The sequence below is a fragment of the Diabrotica undecimpunctata genome, chromosome 8, assembly GCF_040954645.1.
Source record: "Diabrotica undecimpunctata isolate CICGRU chromosome 8, icDiaUnde3, whole genome shotgun sequence".
NCBI classification, from domain to species: domain Eukaryota; kingdom Metazoa; phylum Arthropoda; class Insecta; order Coleoptera; family Chrysomelidae; genus Diabrotica; species Diabrotica undecimpunctata.
The window spans coordinates 105,188,781-105,202,957 of NC_092810.1; the positions used below are offsets into that span (position 1 = coordinate 105,188,781).

At 35.3% G+C, this 14,177-nt stretch overlaps 1 protein-coding gene across 1 annotated transcript in view; it reads left to right on the forward strand.

Moving 5' to 3' along the window:
- LOC140447813 (sodium/potassium/calcium exchanger Nckx30C-like) overlaps positions 1-14,177 on the forward strand; it is a 380,564-nt gene that overhangs the window by 234,464 nt on the left and 131,923 nt on the right. The window contains exon 2 of the mRNA XM_072540686.1: positions 13,194-13,377. Within this exon, the coding sequence (XP_072396787.1) occupies positions 13,194-13,377 (184 nt within the window). The remainder of the gene's footprint in view (positions 1-13,193; positions 13,378-14,177) is intronic.

Consider the following 14,177-nt stretch of genomic DNA (forward strand, 5'->3'; position numbering starts at 1 on the left):
CAGCATTCTCGTTATCACCGATTCTTTCACGCCCTGGTACCTATAGCAAAGTTTCTTAGCATTGTCCGCCCGTTGCTTACGAAAATGTTACCGACTTTGATGTAATGAAATGAAATGTAATTTGATAATTCAAATCTCAGAAGAGTGACACTCAATTCCGATTTCGAAAGGAATTGGGAAACGAGACGCTCTTTTTGCCTTAAATGTGTAACACAACGATGCAGAGAATTAATGTAGATGTATATGCATGTTTTATTGATTATCGAAAAGCATTTGACTGCATTAACCATCAAAAATGATCTACATTCTGAGAACAACTCTAATCGACGAACGAGACTTGCAAATTATTTTCGAACTTTTTAGCATCACACATCAACAATTCAAACAGAGCATACAACATAAGAGAAGATATACGAATTCGACGAGGAGTACGACAGGGTTGCGTCTCATCACCGCTATTATTTAATCTCTATTCAAAGTCTATATTCAGACAAGCATTGGACGAGGTCCAAAGGAGAACGAATATTAAAGAAACCGGCGTAGACAACATTAGGTACGCAGATGATACCGTCCTAATAGCAACCAACGCACAAGAACTACAAAATAGTCAGCATAGATTAAATCCGTTTGATGATCAAAAGTGTTATATCTTTTACTGCTGCAGCAGTTTAATAAAGCCCAATAAAGTGACATCAAATCCACTTTCTTAATAATATGTGCTGATTAATGTACGTTTTGCATTTTAAAAATTTTCCACCTGTAAAACTTGCACTGTATTGAAACATTTGTGGAAATTTAAGACAAAAAATATTTCAATGACTTTACTAAGCATTATTATACGAGTAAAATAAAAGAACCAAACTGAACTTTGTCAAAAAGAGAAAATGATATATAAATAATGGCTAACGTTAGCATAATCAAAACCACAAAGCATGTCACTTTATACAAGAATATCCTAATTATAATCAACGATAACGTAAACCTTACACAATCCTTTGATACCATGTTAAAGTATTCTTCTTTATTCGAAAACTTTTGCAATAATAATAAACACGAACTGCAGTTAATTAAACTTTGGATTGAAATTTAAAGGAGTATTGAAAACCAGCAGCTGTAAATTAATGATTACAAAGTAATGGAATCAATGTATAATAAACCCACAGTGTTTTGGTATATCCATAAGAGTTAATGATAACATGAAAATTGTAATATGCAGTACAATATTACTTTTAAAATTAAAAATAAACAAAACAAAACAACAAAAATCATGTAAAATTGGAAAACATGAGGTTATCATTTATTAAAAGGTAGGTGGTACAAACCCTTTTTTTATTTAAAAAATCTAGTAATATTATGTATGAATAGTACAATCAGATTAACATTTATTAATGATCGATTATTTTCTATCCTAAATTATAGTCAGAAGGGTAAAATTAGAAAAAAACTCACTAGTGTCCTTTAAGTTCATATAATTTATTACACAAATATTAATTGTACCATCAGTACACTACTCATCTAACCAGATCCGCACTGACAAAAAGCTGGATGGCCTCACGATAGACCTGTTGAAGGAAATATTCGTTGTTATCCTTAATAATTTTTTATTGGTTTTATTTACAATATTAATCTACCACTAGAAGTGGTAAAAATGGACTATCTAAGAAGAGCGTGTCAGATATGCAGACTATGTCAGATCACATCCCAAATGTGTCTAGAATGTTAATTTTGTGTCTAGAAATGATATCTAACACTCACTTTCAATCTCTAAAGTAAATTGTGTATGTTTATTAAAAGTATTGAACATTTTTAAGGTGTTTTGAATTTCGATATCATTTCTATAATATCAAAATTTTGTGTTTTATAGACACAAAATTAATAAAACCTGAACAAAACAAAATAATGATAGATTGGTACCAAAAGCTTATACAATCTGGAAGTTATTTAAACTATTTTTTAAATTATTCTACTTATCAAAAAATCAGAAAAATTGGCAAGGCATATTAGTGGCGAAAAATTTATGAATAGAAACTTAAACTTGCTATTAAACATCTTTAAAAATAGTGGGTACGGAAAACATATCCTCCTAAAACTGATATTTAACTCGGACATTTTTGACAGTCCCACCGATATCGGAACAGTACAGTAAATTTAATAGAAGAAACTGCCATTGATAAAGCATTTAACCCCTTCTGTTGGACAAGTCTCTTCTTCTATAAGTTGCCTTGTTCGAATTGTCAGAGTTGTTATGTTGGTCAAACTTCACAATGGCTCAAACAGAGAATAACACAACACAAGCGTGACTGTACAAAAAAGAAAAATACGTGTGCGGCAGTTGACCATAATCAAAAACTGGGCAAGATTTTGACTACTCAAGTGTCAAGGCAAGAAAGTAGTTACAAAAAAATATTGTTTTTGAATGCTTATAACATTGTTATTTTATAAGAAGGAAAGTATTTTTGAAGTAAGTAAACATTTAATTCCTAGCTGAGCGCTTTCGGCTTACAAAGCCATCTTCAGAGCTATTTTACAATATAACGATGATATAAATAACTAATTTAAAGTTTACAATATTTCACTTACGTTAAGTATTTAAACTATCACTACTAGGAGAAATAATTTGTTAAAACTTGCAAAAAATTTCCTTATTAAGTTGGTACTATTAATTTTTTCTTGAAAAAACACAAAAAGGACACTCCACAAAAAACATATTGTAGCGTGATTAAATAAAACGAGCGGTTCGAATTTATATACATATATTTATTTATAAGTTTACAGTTCGGTAGTATCTTAATAACTCACTCCTAACAACGTTACATATATATAATAAAGTTACTTTTCGAGAACATTCTGGCGTTGTCCCACCTCTAATTGTCTCTTGTCCGAAAGACGGGCGCTATTGACATGCCGATTCTTACGTTTTCTAGATTCGTCCTTCTAAGAATTATGACGTATCTGAAATGGGCTATTTCGTTACACTGCTCCCCTCTTAAATCTGATCGTCCCGATCAGCAACTCTATATGTAGGCACAGGATGGCGGAATCTACAGGACTCTCCAGCTCTGCATGAACCCTTTAGAAAGAAATAACAGTCGACTGACTTTGAAGGATACGATCTCATCGGGTTAATGCAACACACAGTAATTCGTACGCCGGTTTCTCGGAAGATCACTTCAAGCATGCTTCTGACAATCTTCCAGTCCAGATTATCTAGTGCATGGCCTATCTTGGGTAAGGCCAAATTCTTGATGTCGTAATTGCACACAATTTTCTTCAAATTAGTTAGAGCACGTCATATATCCTCGTAGCTTGCCCTGTCTGTATACGACTTCCTGGTCACCATATACAGCAAAGATCGAGAACCATCTTCTAATCTAAGTACTCTTCCAACTTTAGGTTGCTGGTTTTTTAACTCGTCCAAACGACCGAATTTCTTATAAAATACGGATGAGATTCCTTTAGTCATCTTAAGATCTTGGGCAACACAGTGGGCTAGAGAGACGTTATGCGGAACACTAAAAAGATCCTGCTGAACTTCTGTGGTCACGCCGAATCTAGCACCCTTTCTCTCTGCGTAATTTGACATAAATTTATTAAAGCTTGGTCGCCGGTCATCTTTGATCTCATGTTGAAGGGTTCGTGCTTCTTCTGTTTCATTTGAGCTAGCATATGGTGCAAGACGATTTATGTGAACTACTTTTGGTTTACCTTTCGGCAACTTCTTAATTCGGAATATTACTTCATTAATTAATTAATTTCATATGGACCTTCCCATTGTCTTTGCAGTTTGGTAGACAAGCCTCGACGACGTTGTGGATTATAAAGCCAAACAAGATCACCTACTTCATAGCTTTCACTCTTGCATCGAGAATCATATTGATCTTTTATTCTGTCACTGGCTATCTGGATGTGTTGTCGGGCAAGTTCATGAATGTTGTTCATTCTTAACTTCAGGCGGTCGACATAATCTTCGCTTGCAACATGTTCTTCGGAAGGTCTGCAGCCAAACTCTAGGTCGCAGGGCAAACGAACTTCACGACCTAACATCAGGCAGGTTGGAGTCTGGCCTGTAGTTTCATTCATGGTCGAGCGGTAGACCATTAGGAATAAATGAATATGCTGGTCCCAATCTCTTTGATGTTCTGATACAACCTTGGATAGGTGTTTACCCATTGTTCGGTTCATTCTCTCGACCATTCCATCTGATTGAGGATGCAGGGGTGTCGTTCTGGTCTTATTGACACCAATCAATTTACAAACGTTTTGGAAAAGGGTTAACTCGAAGTTTCGCCCTTGGTCGGAGTGGATTTCCAAGGGAACACCAAATCGGCTAAAGAATTCTTTAACAAGTACCTCTGCAACGGTAGCAGCTTCTTGATTTGGTATCGCATAAGCCTCAGTCCATTTCGTAAAATAATCCATGGCTACCAGGATATATTTATTTCCATCATTTGTCTCTGGAAGTGGACCTGCAATGTCGATTGCTACTCTTTCCATAGGACTACCAACAGTGTACTGTCTCATGGGTGCCCTCTTTTAACCAGCTGGACCATTACTGGTTGCACACAGTTCACATTTCCGGCACCATCTTCTTACATCATCTTTACAGTTCACCCAATAGAACCGTTCTCGAACCTTTTGCAGAGTCTTCGTGATACCAAAGTGTCCACCTGATGCACCGTCATGTAACTGACGCCATACTTCTGACACTTTACTTTTAGGTACAATTAACTGAAGCTTAGTTTCTGTACCATCATCGTTCTCAAAGGTTCTATACAGAAGATCATCTTTCAGCACTAGGCAATTCCATTGGCTCCAATAGCACTTGACTTCTGGACTACATGCACTAATGTCTTGCCAAGAAGGTCTTTTACTTCGACGCATCCAATCCAATACTCTTTTTATACATGGATCATCTGCTTGGGCGTCTTGTAGCTGTTCAGGCTGCCATTGATCATTAATGACGGTGGTTCGTCTCACGGGGCAAAGTCGTTCTTCTAATTCAAGACAATGATTAAGATTTGCACTTTATGGCCGTCTTGACTGAGCCTCAGCATTTGAATGACTTTTTCCAGCCCTGTGTTCGATTTGTTCTAGCTTTCTGACTGTTGTATTATTGTCTTGCAATTTACGACGAATGTGACCTACGTCGTTACCATTCCAACATCTGGGTTCACGTCTCTTCGGCTTTATGTCACGAACTACTTTCCATACGATTTCCTCCAGACGTTTCTCGTTTTGTTCTTCGCTCTATTCAGAGGTTCGTACTCGATAGCTCCGTGAAGCTTGACTAGCTGTTTCATGTTCTAAGGCAATAGCGAGCGCTTCATCTAAAACTTTCGGTCTTGCTAGTCGTAAAGCTTTCTGTAGTTCAATGTCTCTTAACCCATTGACGAATGCATCTACAGCAATTTCATCCAAAATGTTGTCTGGTGCCTCTGGATAGGCCAACAGCGCTATACGAGCAATATCTGCTTCAAATTCTTGCAAACTCTCACTTGCTCGTTGGATTCTACTTCTTATTTGTACTTTGTAGACTGGTTGTAGATGGGCATCTCCGTAACGTTTATCTAGTCGAGTGAACAAGGTCTGGTAACATTTTTCTTGACCCTGAGGAATTGATCTTAGGATATTCGCAGCATCACCTCGTAAAGCAGCAGTCAAGGAAACAGCTTTTTCTTGTTCTGTCCAATGATTGGCTGTCGCAATAGCTTCAAATTGTCTAAGGTATATGGACCAAGAGGACTTTCCATCAAATGGTGGCAATTTGAATCTCATATGATGTGTCATTTCGTCTCTCGGTGATTCTTCTTTCACTACCGGATCTAAGGCTACTGTATCAACTTGTGGTAGCACTTTCGTGTTAGTTATCATGGTCTCTAATTGTTTGATCTTCTCTTCTACGTCTCCTATCTTGTCGTTTACATTTTTCTGTATCTTATCGAATTTTCTCGAGACTTCTTCAAATTTCTCATTGTTTTGAATACATATTTCTTTAATTATTTGTGAAGTATCGTCGAATCTTCTATATACATTTTCGAATGTTTCATCGAATCTTTTGGGAACATTCTCTAATTTATTATCATGTCTTTTAGAAGATTCTTCTATCATTTGAGAGGCGTTTTCAAATTTCTTATCATTTTTTCTGGAACTCTCTTTGATCTTCATTAAAACTGCTTCTTCTGCTGACTGAAAATGGAATGTCTCTGGGTCATCTCCATTCTTGTTAAGAACATTCTTCAGTCGTTCTTGGAGGATCTTCTTGGACCCGCTGCAATCTTCATCGCGTTCTTCTAGCTGCTCACGCAACTGTTTTACTGAGAGTTGTACTAGCAGCATCTTTAGTCAGGCACGCGTACTTTTTTTAAAATGTTCAAAAGTCTTTTTCAAAAGTCACTGCTGAATTTATTTTTAAATAAATTAATTATCCTCACACCGTGACACCACTGTAGCGTCATTAAATAAAACGAGCGGTTCGAATTTATATACATATATTTATTTATAAGTTTACAGTTCGGTAGTATCTTAATAACTCACTCCTAACAACGTTACATATATATAATAAAGTTACTTTTCGAGAACATTCTGGCGTTGTCCCACCTCTAATTGTCTCCCGTCCGAAAGACGGGCGCTATTGACATGCCGATTCTTACGTTTTCTAGATTCGTCCTTCTAAGAATTATGACGTATCTGAGATGGGCTATTTCGTTACAATATTAAAAAATTTGGTTATGGTACGGGTGTCAGAACGCGACTATTTATTGAAGTTGAAACAGCAGCTAAAATAAGGAAAATCTAATGCCAACCCTTTAAATGATTTTTCATAGATAACAATTTACATTGTGTCATTAGAAAATTAATATTTTTAAATTATCGAAAATTTGCTGAAATGAAATTCATAATGAAAAACGAAATTTAGCGAAGTCTCTCTAAAATTAAGTTTTTTTAAATCTTGGCTTGCATAGTATCATAATGAATATGTTGAAAATTGACTGCAGGTTGAAGTAGGTTTAATCGATAAGTTATCCCCAAAATAAATTGTTTAAATATAGAGAAGAAACTATATTGTAATGTTTTTAAGTATGATACTCAGGTGTATTAAACAATTGTATCTCTTGACTGGAATTGCAATAATTTTAAGTAAAAATTGAAAATTTTTCTGGTTTCAATTAAGAATGACTTGTCAAATGATTGATTACAAACTACTATTCATTACTATCCAATTACTTATCCTTTACTAACTCATAATAATTATTTGTTCATTCAAATTCAATTCGATTCCAGTCCCTTTAATACCGCCTGGCTATCATATATAATTTTTATAGTTCTGTCGTTGTAGTTTCTTTTTATAAGTTCCCGCAGGTACATCTCTATAGCATAAATATCTTCTTTAAAGATAGTGAAGTGATTATCTAGGCTATCACTAACGATTACCCTTGATTTCCCTCCTTATAGACCAGCTCTGACCATTTCATCGGTTTTAGAGCCGTCTCTATACTGCATTGATCAGCATTGATCCGATCGTTCCTTTCTGTAAAAACGTTAAACTGCTTTTCAAAATCATATTTAGATTGCATCTGGTACCATTTCCAACTCTGGATGATTTTTTATTTCTTTCCAGATTTGGTCTCCGTATCCTTTTGCCTAGTTTCCTGGCGTCTTCTGTATGTTCTTACCTTTATCTCTGTTCCGATCCATAGCTTTAATGTAGCTAGATCAGATATGACTTCCCTGTAAGCCCCTGGGGTAGTCGAAATTGCTCCTGTTATGATTATGTGTGTGTCTCACGATACAACTACTTGTGAACTATAATTAATGAGTCGTGGGACAATACCCGTGGTCAACGAGAAAAACCTAGACATAATAGTAGAACTGTTCAACGCTATCTATACTACTATCGACTATCGCACCATAAGCTTAATGTCACATACCTTGAAAATTCTGTTGAAAATTATCCACGCCAGAATTCACACTAAACTGGATATTAGTGATACACAATATGGGTTCCGCAATGGTATGGGTACCAGAAAGGCACTATTCTCCTTCAACGTGCTGGCGCAGAGATGTTTGGATGTTAACAGTCCTCTTTACGTCTGTTTTATAGACTACAATAAAGCATTTGATAAAGTAAAACATAACCGACTCATGGAAATTCTAAAAAATAAAAACCTAGATGAAAGAGATTTAAGGCTAATAATAAACCTTTATTACAATCAGCGAGCAATAGTATGAATTAAAAAAGAGACATCTGAAGAAATGGAAATAAAGAGAGGAGTCAGGCAAGGCTGCATACTATCACCTCTATTATTTAACGCTTATTCTGAAGAGGTAATTCGAGAAACTCTGGAAGATGAAACAGTCGGCATAAGAGTAAATGGAGTCTTAGTTAACAACATCAGATATGCAGATGATACAGTAATAATAGCCGATAGTTTACAAGACCTGGAAAGACTCATAAGTAAAATAGTAATGTTTAGTAGGGAGTACGGACTCTCGCTCAATATCAAAAAGACGAAGTTTATGAAAATTTGTAAAAATAACCATCATCAATTAGCCTATATTTGTCCACTGCTGAACGTAGGCCTCCCGTAAAATTTTCCACCTATTTCTATCTTCTAAAACAACCATAATACTAACGAAATCTTAACAGTAGAAGGCCAGCAGATCGAAAGAGTAAAAAAGTACACTTACCTAGGAACACTTCTAACAGAAAATAATGACTACACTGCAGAAATCAATGACAAAATCGAAAAAGCACGTTCTAATTTTATGAAAATGAAAAAGGTCCTATGTGGCAAAGATTTAACAATAACTCTTAAAGTACGCCTAACAAAATGTTACGTATACAGTGTACTATACTATGGAGTGGTATCATGGACGTTAAATCTAGACACAATGAGACGACTTAACGCCTTTGAAATGTGGACCTATAGAAGAATTATGAGGGTTTCCTGGGTAGATAGAGTTACGAACAATGAAGTACTGAGAAGAATAGGTAAAGAGAAGGAAGTTGAACTTACAATTAAAGAAAGAAAGCTACAGTATCTCGGACATGTGATGCGAGGTGAGAAGTATGGCATCCTGCGACTCATAATGCAAGGAAAGATAGATGGAAGAAGAAGCATCGGAAGAAGACGAGTTTCATGGCTCAAGAACCTGAGAGAATGGTTTGGATGCAGCTCAAAACAACTATTTAGAGCAACTGCCTTAAAAATTAAAATGGCTATGATGATTGTCAACCTCTGTAGTGGAGATGGCACCTGAAGAAGAAGCAACAATACCCAAGAGATTAAATGTCGCATCAGAAAGTCAAAAAGTGCATTCTTCACTATGAAATCTGTGTTCAAGAGCCATGACCTCACCCTAGAAACAAAAATAAGGATCCTTAAATGTTATATGTACTCAGTGCTTCTGTACGGAGTAGATACGTGGACATTGAAGGCGGAAACTTTATCAAAACTTCAGGCTTTTGAGCTATGGTCAAACAAAAGGATCCTGAAGATACCATGGACAGACAAAGTCAGACAAAGTTACCAATAAAGAAGTACTGCGGAGGATGAACACAACTGCGGATTTGGTCAACATAGTGAAGAGCCGTAAGCTGCAGTACTTAAGACATATAATGAGAAATCAAGGCAGATACAAGCTACTTCAATGCAATGTGCAAGGTAAAATTGAAGGAAAAAGGCCCCAGGACGAAGAAGATTATCCTGGCTTGCTAACCTGAGAGAATGGTATAGAAAGACCTCAATACAGCTATTTCATATAGCAACCAACAAAGTCATCATAGCAAGAATGATCGCCAACGTTCGGAACGGACAGGTACCCTAAGAAGAAGAATGATTATGTCCGAAGTGATTTGTGATTCAGATAAGTGCACCCTAAAGTGCTCTTCCCCGCCTTCCCGCCCTTATTAATTAGAAGTAAGTTTATTGGTTATGTTCTCTCATTTCAGGCAACACAACAAGAGGTATTTGAAGCATAGCACAAGCATAAGTGCTTTATATTTCCTTACAGTGCTTTCTTCATATGTCTCTCTTGTTGGATACCTTCTTCGTCATTTACACGGAGAGTTCTTTATTCCACCAGGACAGGTTTCTTGATATGACAGCGTTATTTAGATCATTCACTGCGACATTTAGTGCTTTTCCCTCTAAGGTATATTTTATGCCTCTATAGTCTGGGCAACTCTACTACTCAGACACATACCATTAAAATGTTAAATTACTCAGACAATTCAAGGCTCTTGTTATGTCTATTAAATCCTTTCTATTTTTAGTTATAAAAGTCGGTTATTGCGTACACTTAATATGTCTAAATTATTTGTCATAATAAATTACATATTTTAGCTTTTAATTTTGCATTTAAATCGATCACTTATATGCACGTGTTTGGAGTTTATAAACTGGAGTATAACTTGGAGTATATAATACCTAGTTTCAAGTTTACATTATATTAAAATAATTAAGTTTATACTGCATTCAGAAAATGTAAAAAAAAACTTGTCCAGGCAAAATATGTAATTTCTAAGTGAAACAAGTCCGTAATAGGTGGCTTAACAAATTGATGCTTCGAAGAGGATTATGGTGAAGCGACATTGTATCTAAAAGGGTTAAGTTATTTCAGTGCTGATAGTGGCCAATTTGCTATACTATGCAACGTCTGCATATGTGATAAATGCTGTTCATATACGAAATTCAACAATTTATTTTGTAATAGTGCTCTTTTTTTTGTTTTTATTCTTTGTCTTCTTTTTCTTCTTCCTTAGCTTTTCTCTAATCAAGGGTCGCTGTTCTTTACTCGTCTTCGCCATTTATTCCTGTTCATCTTATCTTATTCATTAAAAACTCTATTTTTTAAGTCCTCTGCCACAAATTCCTACCTCCTTCTTCTTCTCGGTTTTGCTCTACCTATTTATCCTGAACTTCTGACAGCTCTAGCCTTCATCTCACATTCTTCTCATTTCTATGTCTGACGTGACCAATCAATTATAGTCTTTGTTTTACCTTCTTTATAGGCTACGCTTTACCACCGTACATCAACGTAGGCCTCACCACACTCTTGTATGTCTTTTCTTTCAGCCCTTGAGTTAAACCAACCAACTTGTTAACTGTCAGCAATTTCTTGATCTACTTTGCCATTTTTCCCAGGTATTTAATTATTCAAAAAGAGCCAAGGTATTTAATAAAAATTCACGATATAATTCTCAAAGAGCATCGACCAAGGAGCCTTCTCTTTTTTAAATTTCCTGTTAGTATATACATAACAAGACTAAACAGGTAGATGCTCAGTAAAGAACACTGATGCAAACCAACCGTCATTGCAAAACTTTCGATCCATCCGACAAAAGTTCTTATTTTTGTGTACGTTCCCTTATACATTCTTCATAATAGTCTTACGTACTTCTCACGAACCCATTTTTTTCTCATACATCTCCATAGCTCTTGTCTAAGAACTATATCGTAACCTGCTCAAGATCGATTAATATCAAGTGTAGCTCTCTTTTCTTCTTGCCGTATTTCTTTATCAAAGTAAACAAAGCATCCATTTTCCTCCTTTCTGGCATAAACTTAAACCTTCACTGTGCAGTTATAACCAAAATTTTTATTGCGGCCACAATAACTTTATTCCTTCATAGTTTTTACGGTTCTGAATGTTCCCCATTTATCTTTATACAGTTATCACGCTCTCTCCATGTATTGGCCATCCTTTCTTTCTTATATACTGTACTCTTTATTTGACACAACACTTACTGCCTTACCATTCTTTATTCTATTTAAACCTCGACAACCTCATCTCTCGTTAGTATAACTACCTGGTATTACATTCCCATTTGTGGTCTTGCAACTTCTGTCTCTCCTCTGATGTTCTCCATTCGTACTCTTAATCTGTCACACATAAGTTAAGTCCTTTAATGACCTGTCCTTTGCTTTAGCAATACTGACTAACTTTTTCATCTCCTAGGATGTTTGCAACTCTTCATACAACTTTGTAGACGATCTTTCCTTAGCAGAAGCTACAGTGTACTTTGATTCTCTCTTTACTACCTTGTATGTATCCTTAAATTTCTTTATTTTAGATCTCTCGTACCTCTTTCTTGCCTCTTTGTTCTCTCTAATATACTTTATAATAATACTCCAGGTTTTAGTTATTTTAGTGGAAACAGCTGCAATATTTTTTTCTGGACTCTACGGTATTGAAATCATTAAACAGTTCATCACGTCCTTCTGTCGGTTTTGGTTTGTCAGACTTATTTTTCAATCTTCTGATCTACTTTTTATAGTTATCTCTTTTTTAGAGCTTTAGCATTGCAGTACGAGTTATGCCTATATTTTTAAAGGTTCAATAATTAAACTTCTTAGAAGGATTTCTTCTTCTTAAGATACCTTTTTAATTACTGAAGATTGGCAACAATTACGAGAAATTGCTCTTTATCTTAAGCTTTTCTTAATAATAAATGGGTCTTTGTGTCAGTCCAGTTTCTAACAATCTTCATCCACGGGCATTTTCTTTTTCCTGGACATTTCTTCCCTGCCGCTTTTCCTTCTATTATGAGTCGTAGGCCATAGTCGTTTTCTTCTATGTAAATATGTCTTAAAAAACTTGTTTTTTGTTTTTACAACGTTTATGAATTCTCTCTCCATCTCCATCCTTCTCAGCTTTTTATTGTTGGTCACGTGCTTTGTCCAAGAGATCTTCAGCAGCCTTCAAAACACCCACGTGTCAAAGACTTCTATCCGTCTCATACTTGTAGTTTCAAGACTTCATGTTTTCATTTCGTATAACAGTATGAAATTAAAGCATTACTTGTGGAAATTGTTCTTACTTTAGTTGAAACTTTAAAATTTAACCTGAAGAAATTTGATATTAATAAAATTTAACCTGAAAAATATAACATTTATATTTATTTAATTTTTTTTTATGTATTTCTATTCTTATAAACTTGACTTGAATAACCAAAAATATTTAAATCTTTAATTCATTTATTTCATAACATTGAGTTATGATTTATTTGTTATTGCCGATAAGAAAAATTAAACACATTAAGAGATTAAATGTATACTCTAAAAGATGACGATTTTCCCCATCTGCAAACTTTTGATGAAAAATTGAAACCGTTTTGCTACATAAATTTTCCTATATTTCTATATTGGTCCAAGTTTATTACTTATTACCATAACGAATTTGTATTTCAGCATGGTACAGTGGCGACGTCGAGTGAAACAAGCGTCGGAACGCAGCCGGGAGGCAGCGTTACTTCCCGCACCGCTTCCGAGACACCGCAGGTACAGCCGTCGACGAGCCACCACCACACCGGGGCGAAATTTCGACATGGATTGTTGCAACTCATGATCCACACCATTGATCCTCTGCACGATGGTCAGTATGCAGGTAGTTCATATAATTTTTAATTCTATGAATGTGTCGTAGTTTTGATGTTATTCGTTGTTTGTTAAAATCAATTCATTTTATTCATATCGTTAAATTTTAAATACAGTGGGTAATAAGTAAGTCTATTCCGTATAAAACTTGTACATTTAAGATAACTTTACTTAAAAAACAATGGGTCTAAGAAAGCTTGACTCTCAGCTAGAGCGCTTTAGAATTAGAAAAATAATACCTATTTTTCTTGAACACAAGTCTCTTGTCATGTATAGACAACTTACATTGTCAATACATTTGAGCCTTAACATTTTTCTAATACAATATGGACGCTTTTGATAACTAAATTTAGTCTTCGTTATCATTATGGCTTTACAGTCCTTCGTTTGCATTGGCCTCTCAACTCTTTTGATTAATGCCAAACTCTTTTGAGATCCTCTTTCACGTTGATTCGTTGAGATAACTTAGTCTAGGTTTTCCTCTAGTTCTACTTTCTACTGGGTTTTGGAACATAAATATTCCAGTAAGGTTTCCATGGTTCATTCTTATCACGTAGCCAACCCATCTTTGAGGTTTATCCTTATGACGTTTACTACATCTGGGACCTTATAGAGTCTGTACATTTCAAAGTTATATCGTTATCAATAATTCCTTGCTATACTTTCTCAGTGTCCAGAGTTTGGAACCATGCATTAGGACTGGTTATATCAGAGTCTCATATAATTTACATTTTGTTTGCCTTGATGGTTTCTTGATCTAAGTTGAGTAAGCAAATAATAATAGCATGTATTTGCCAG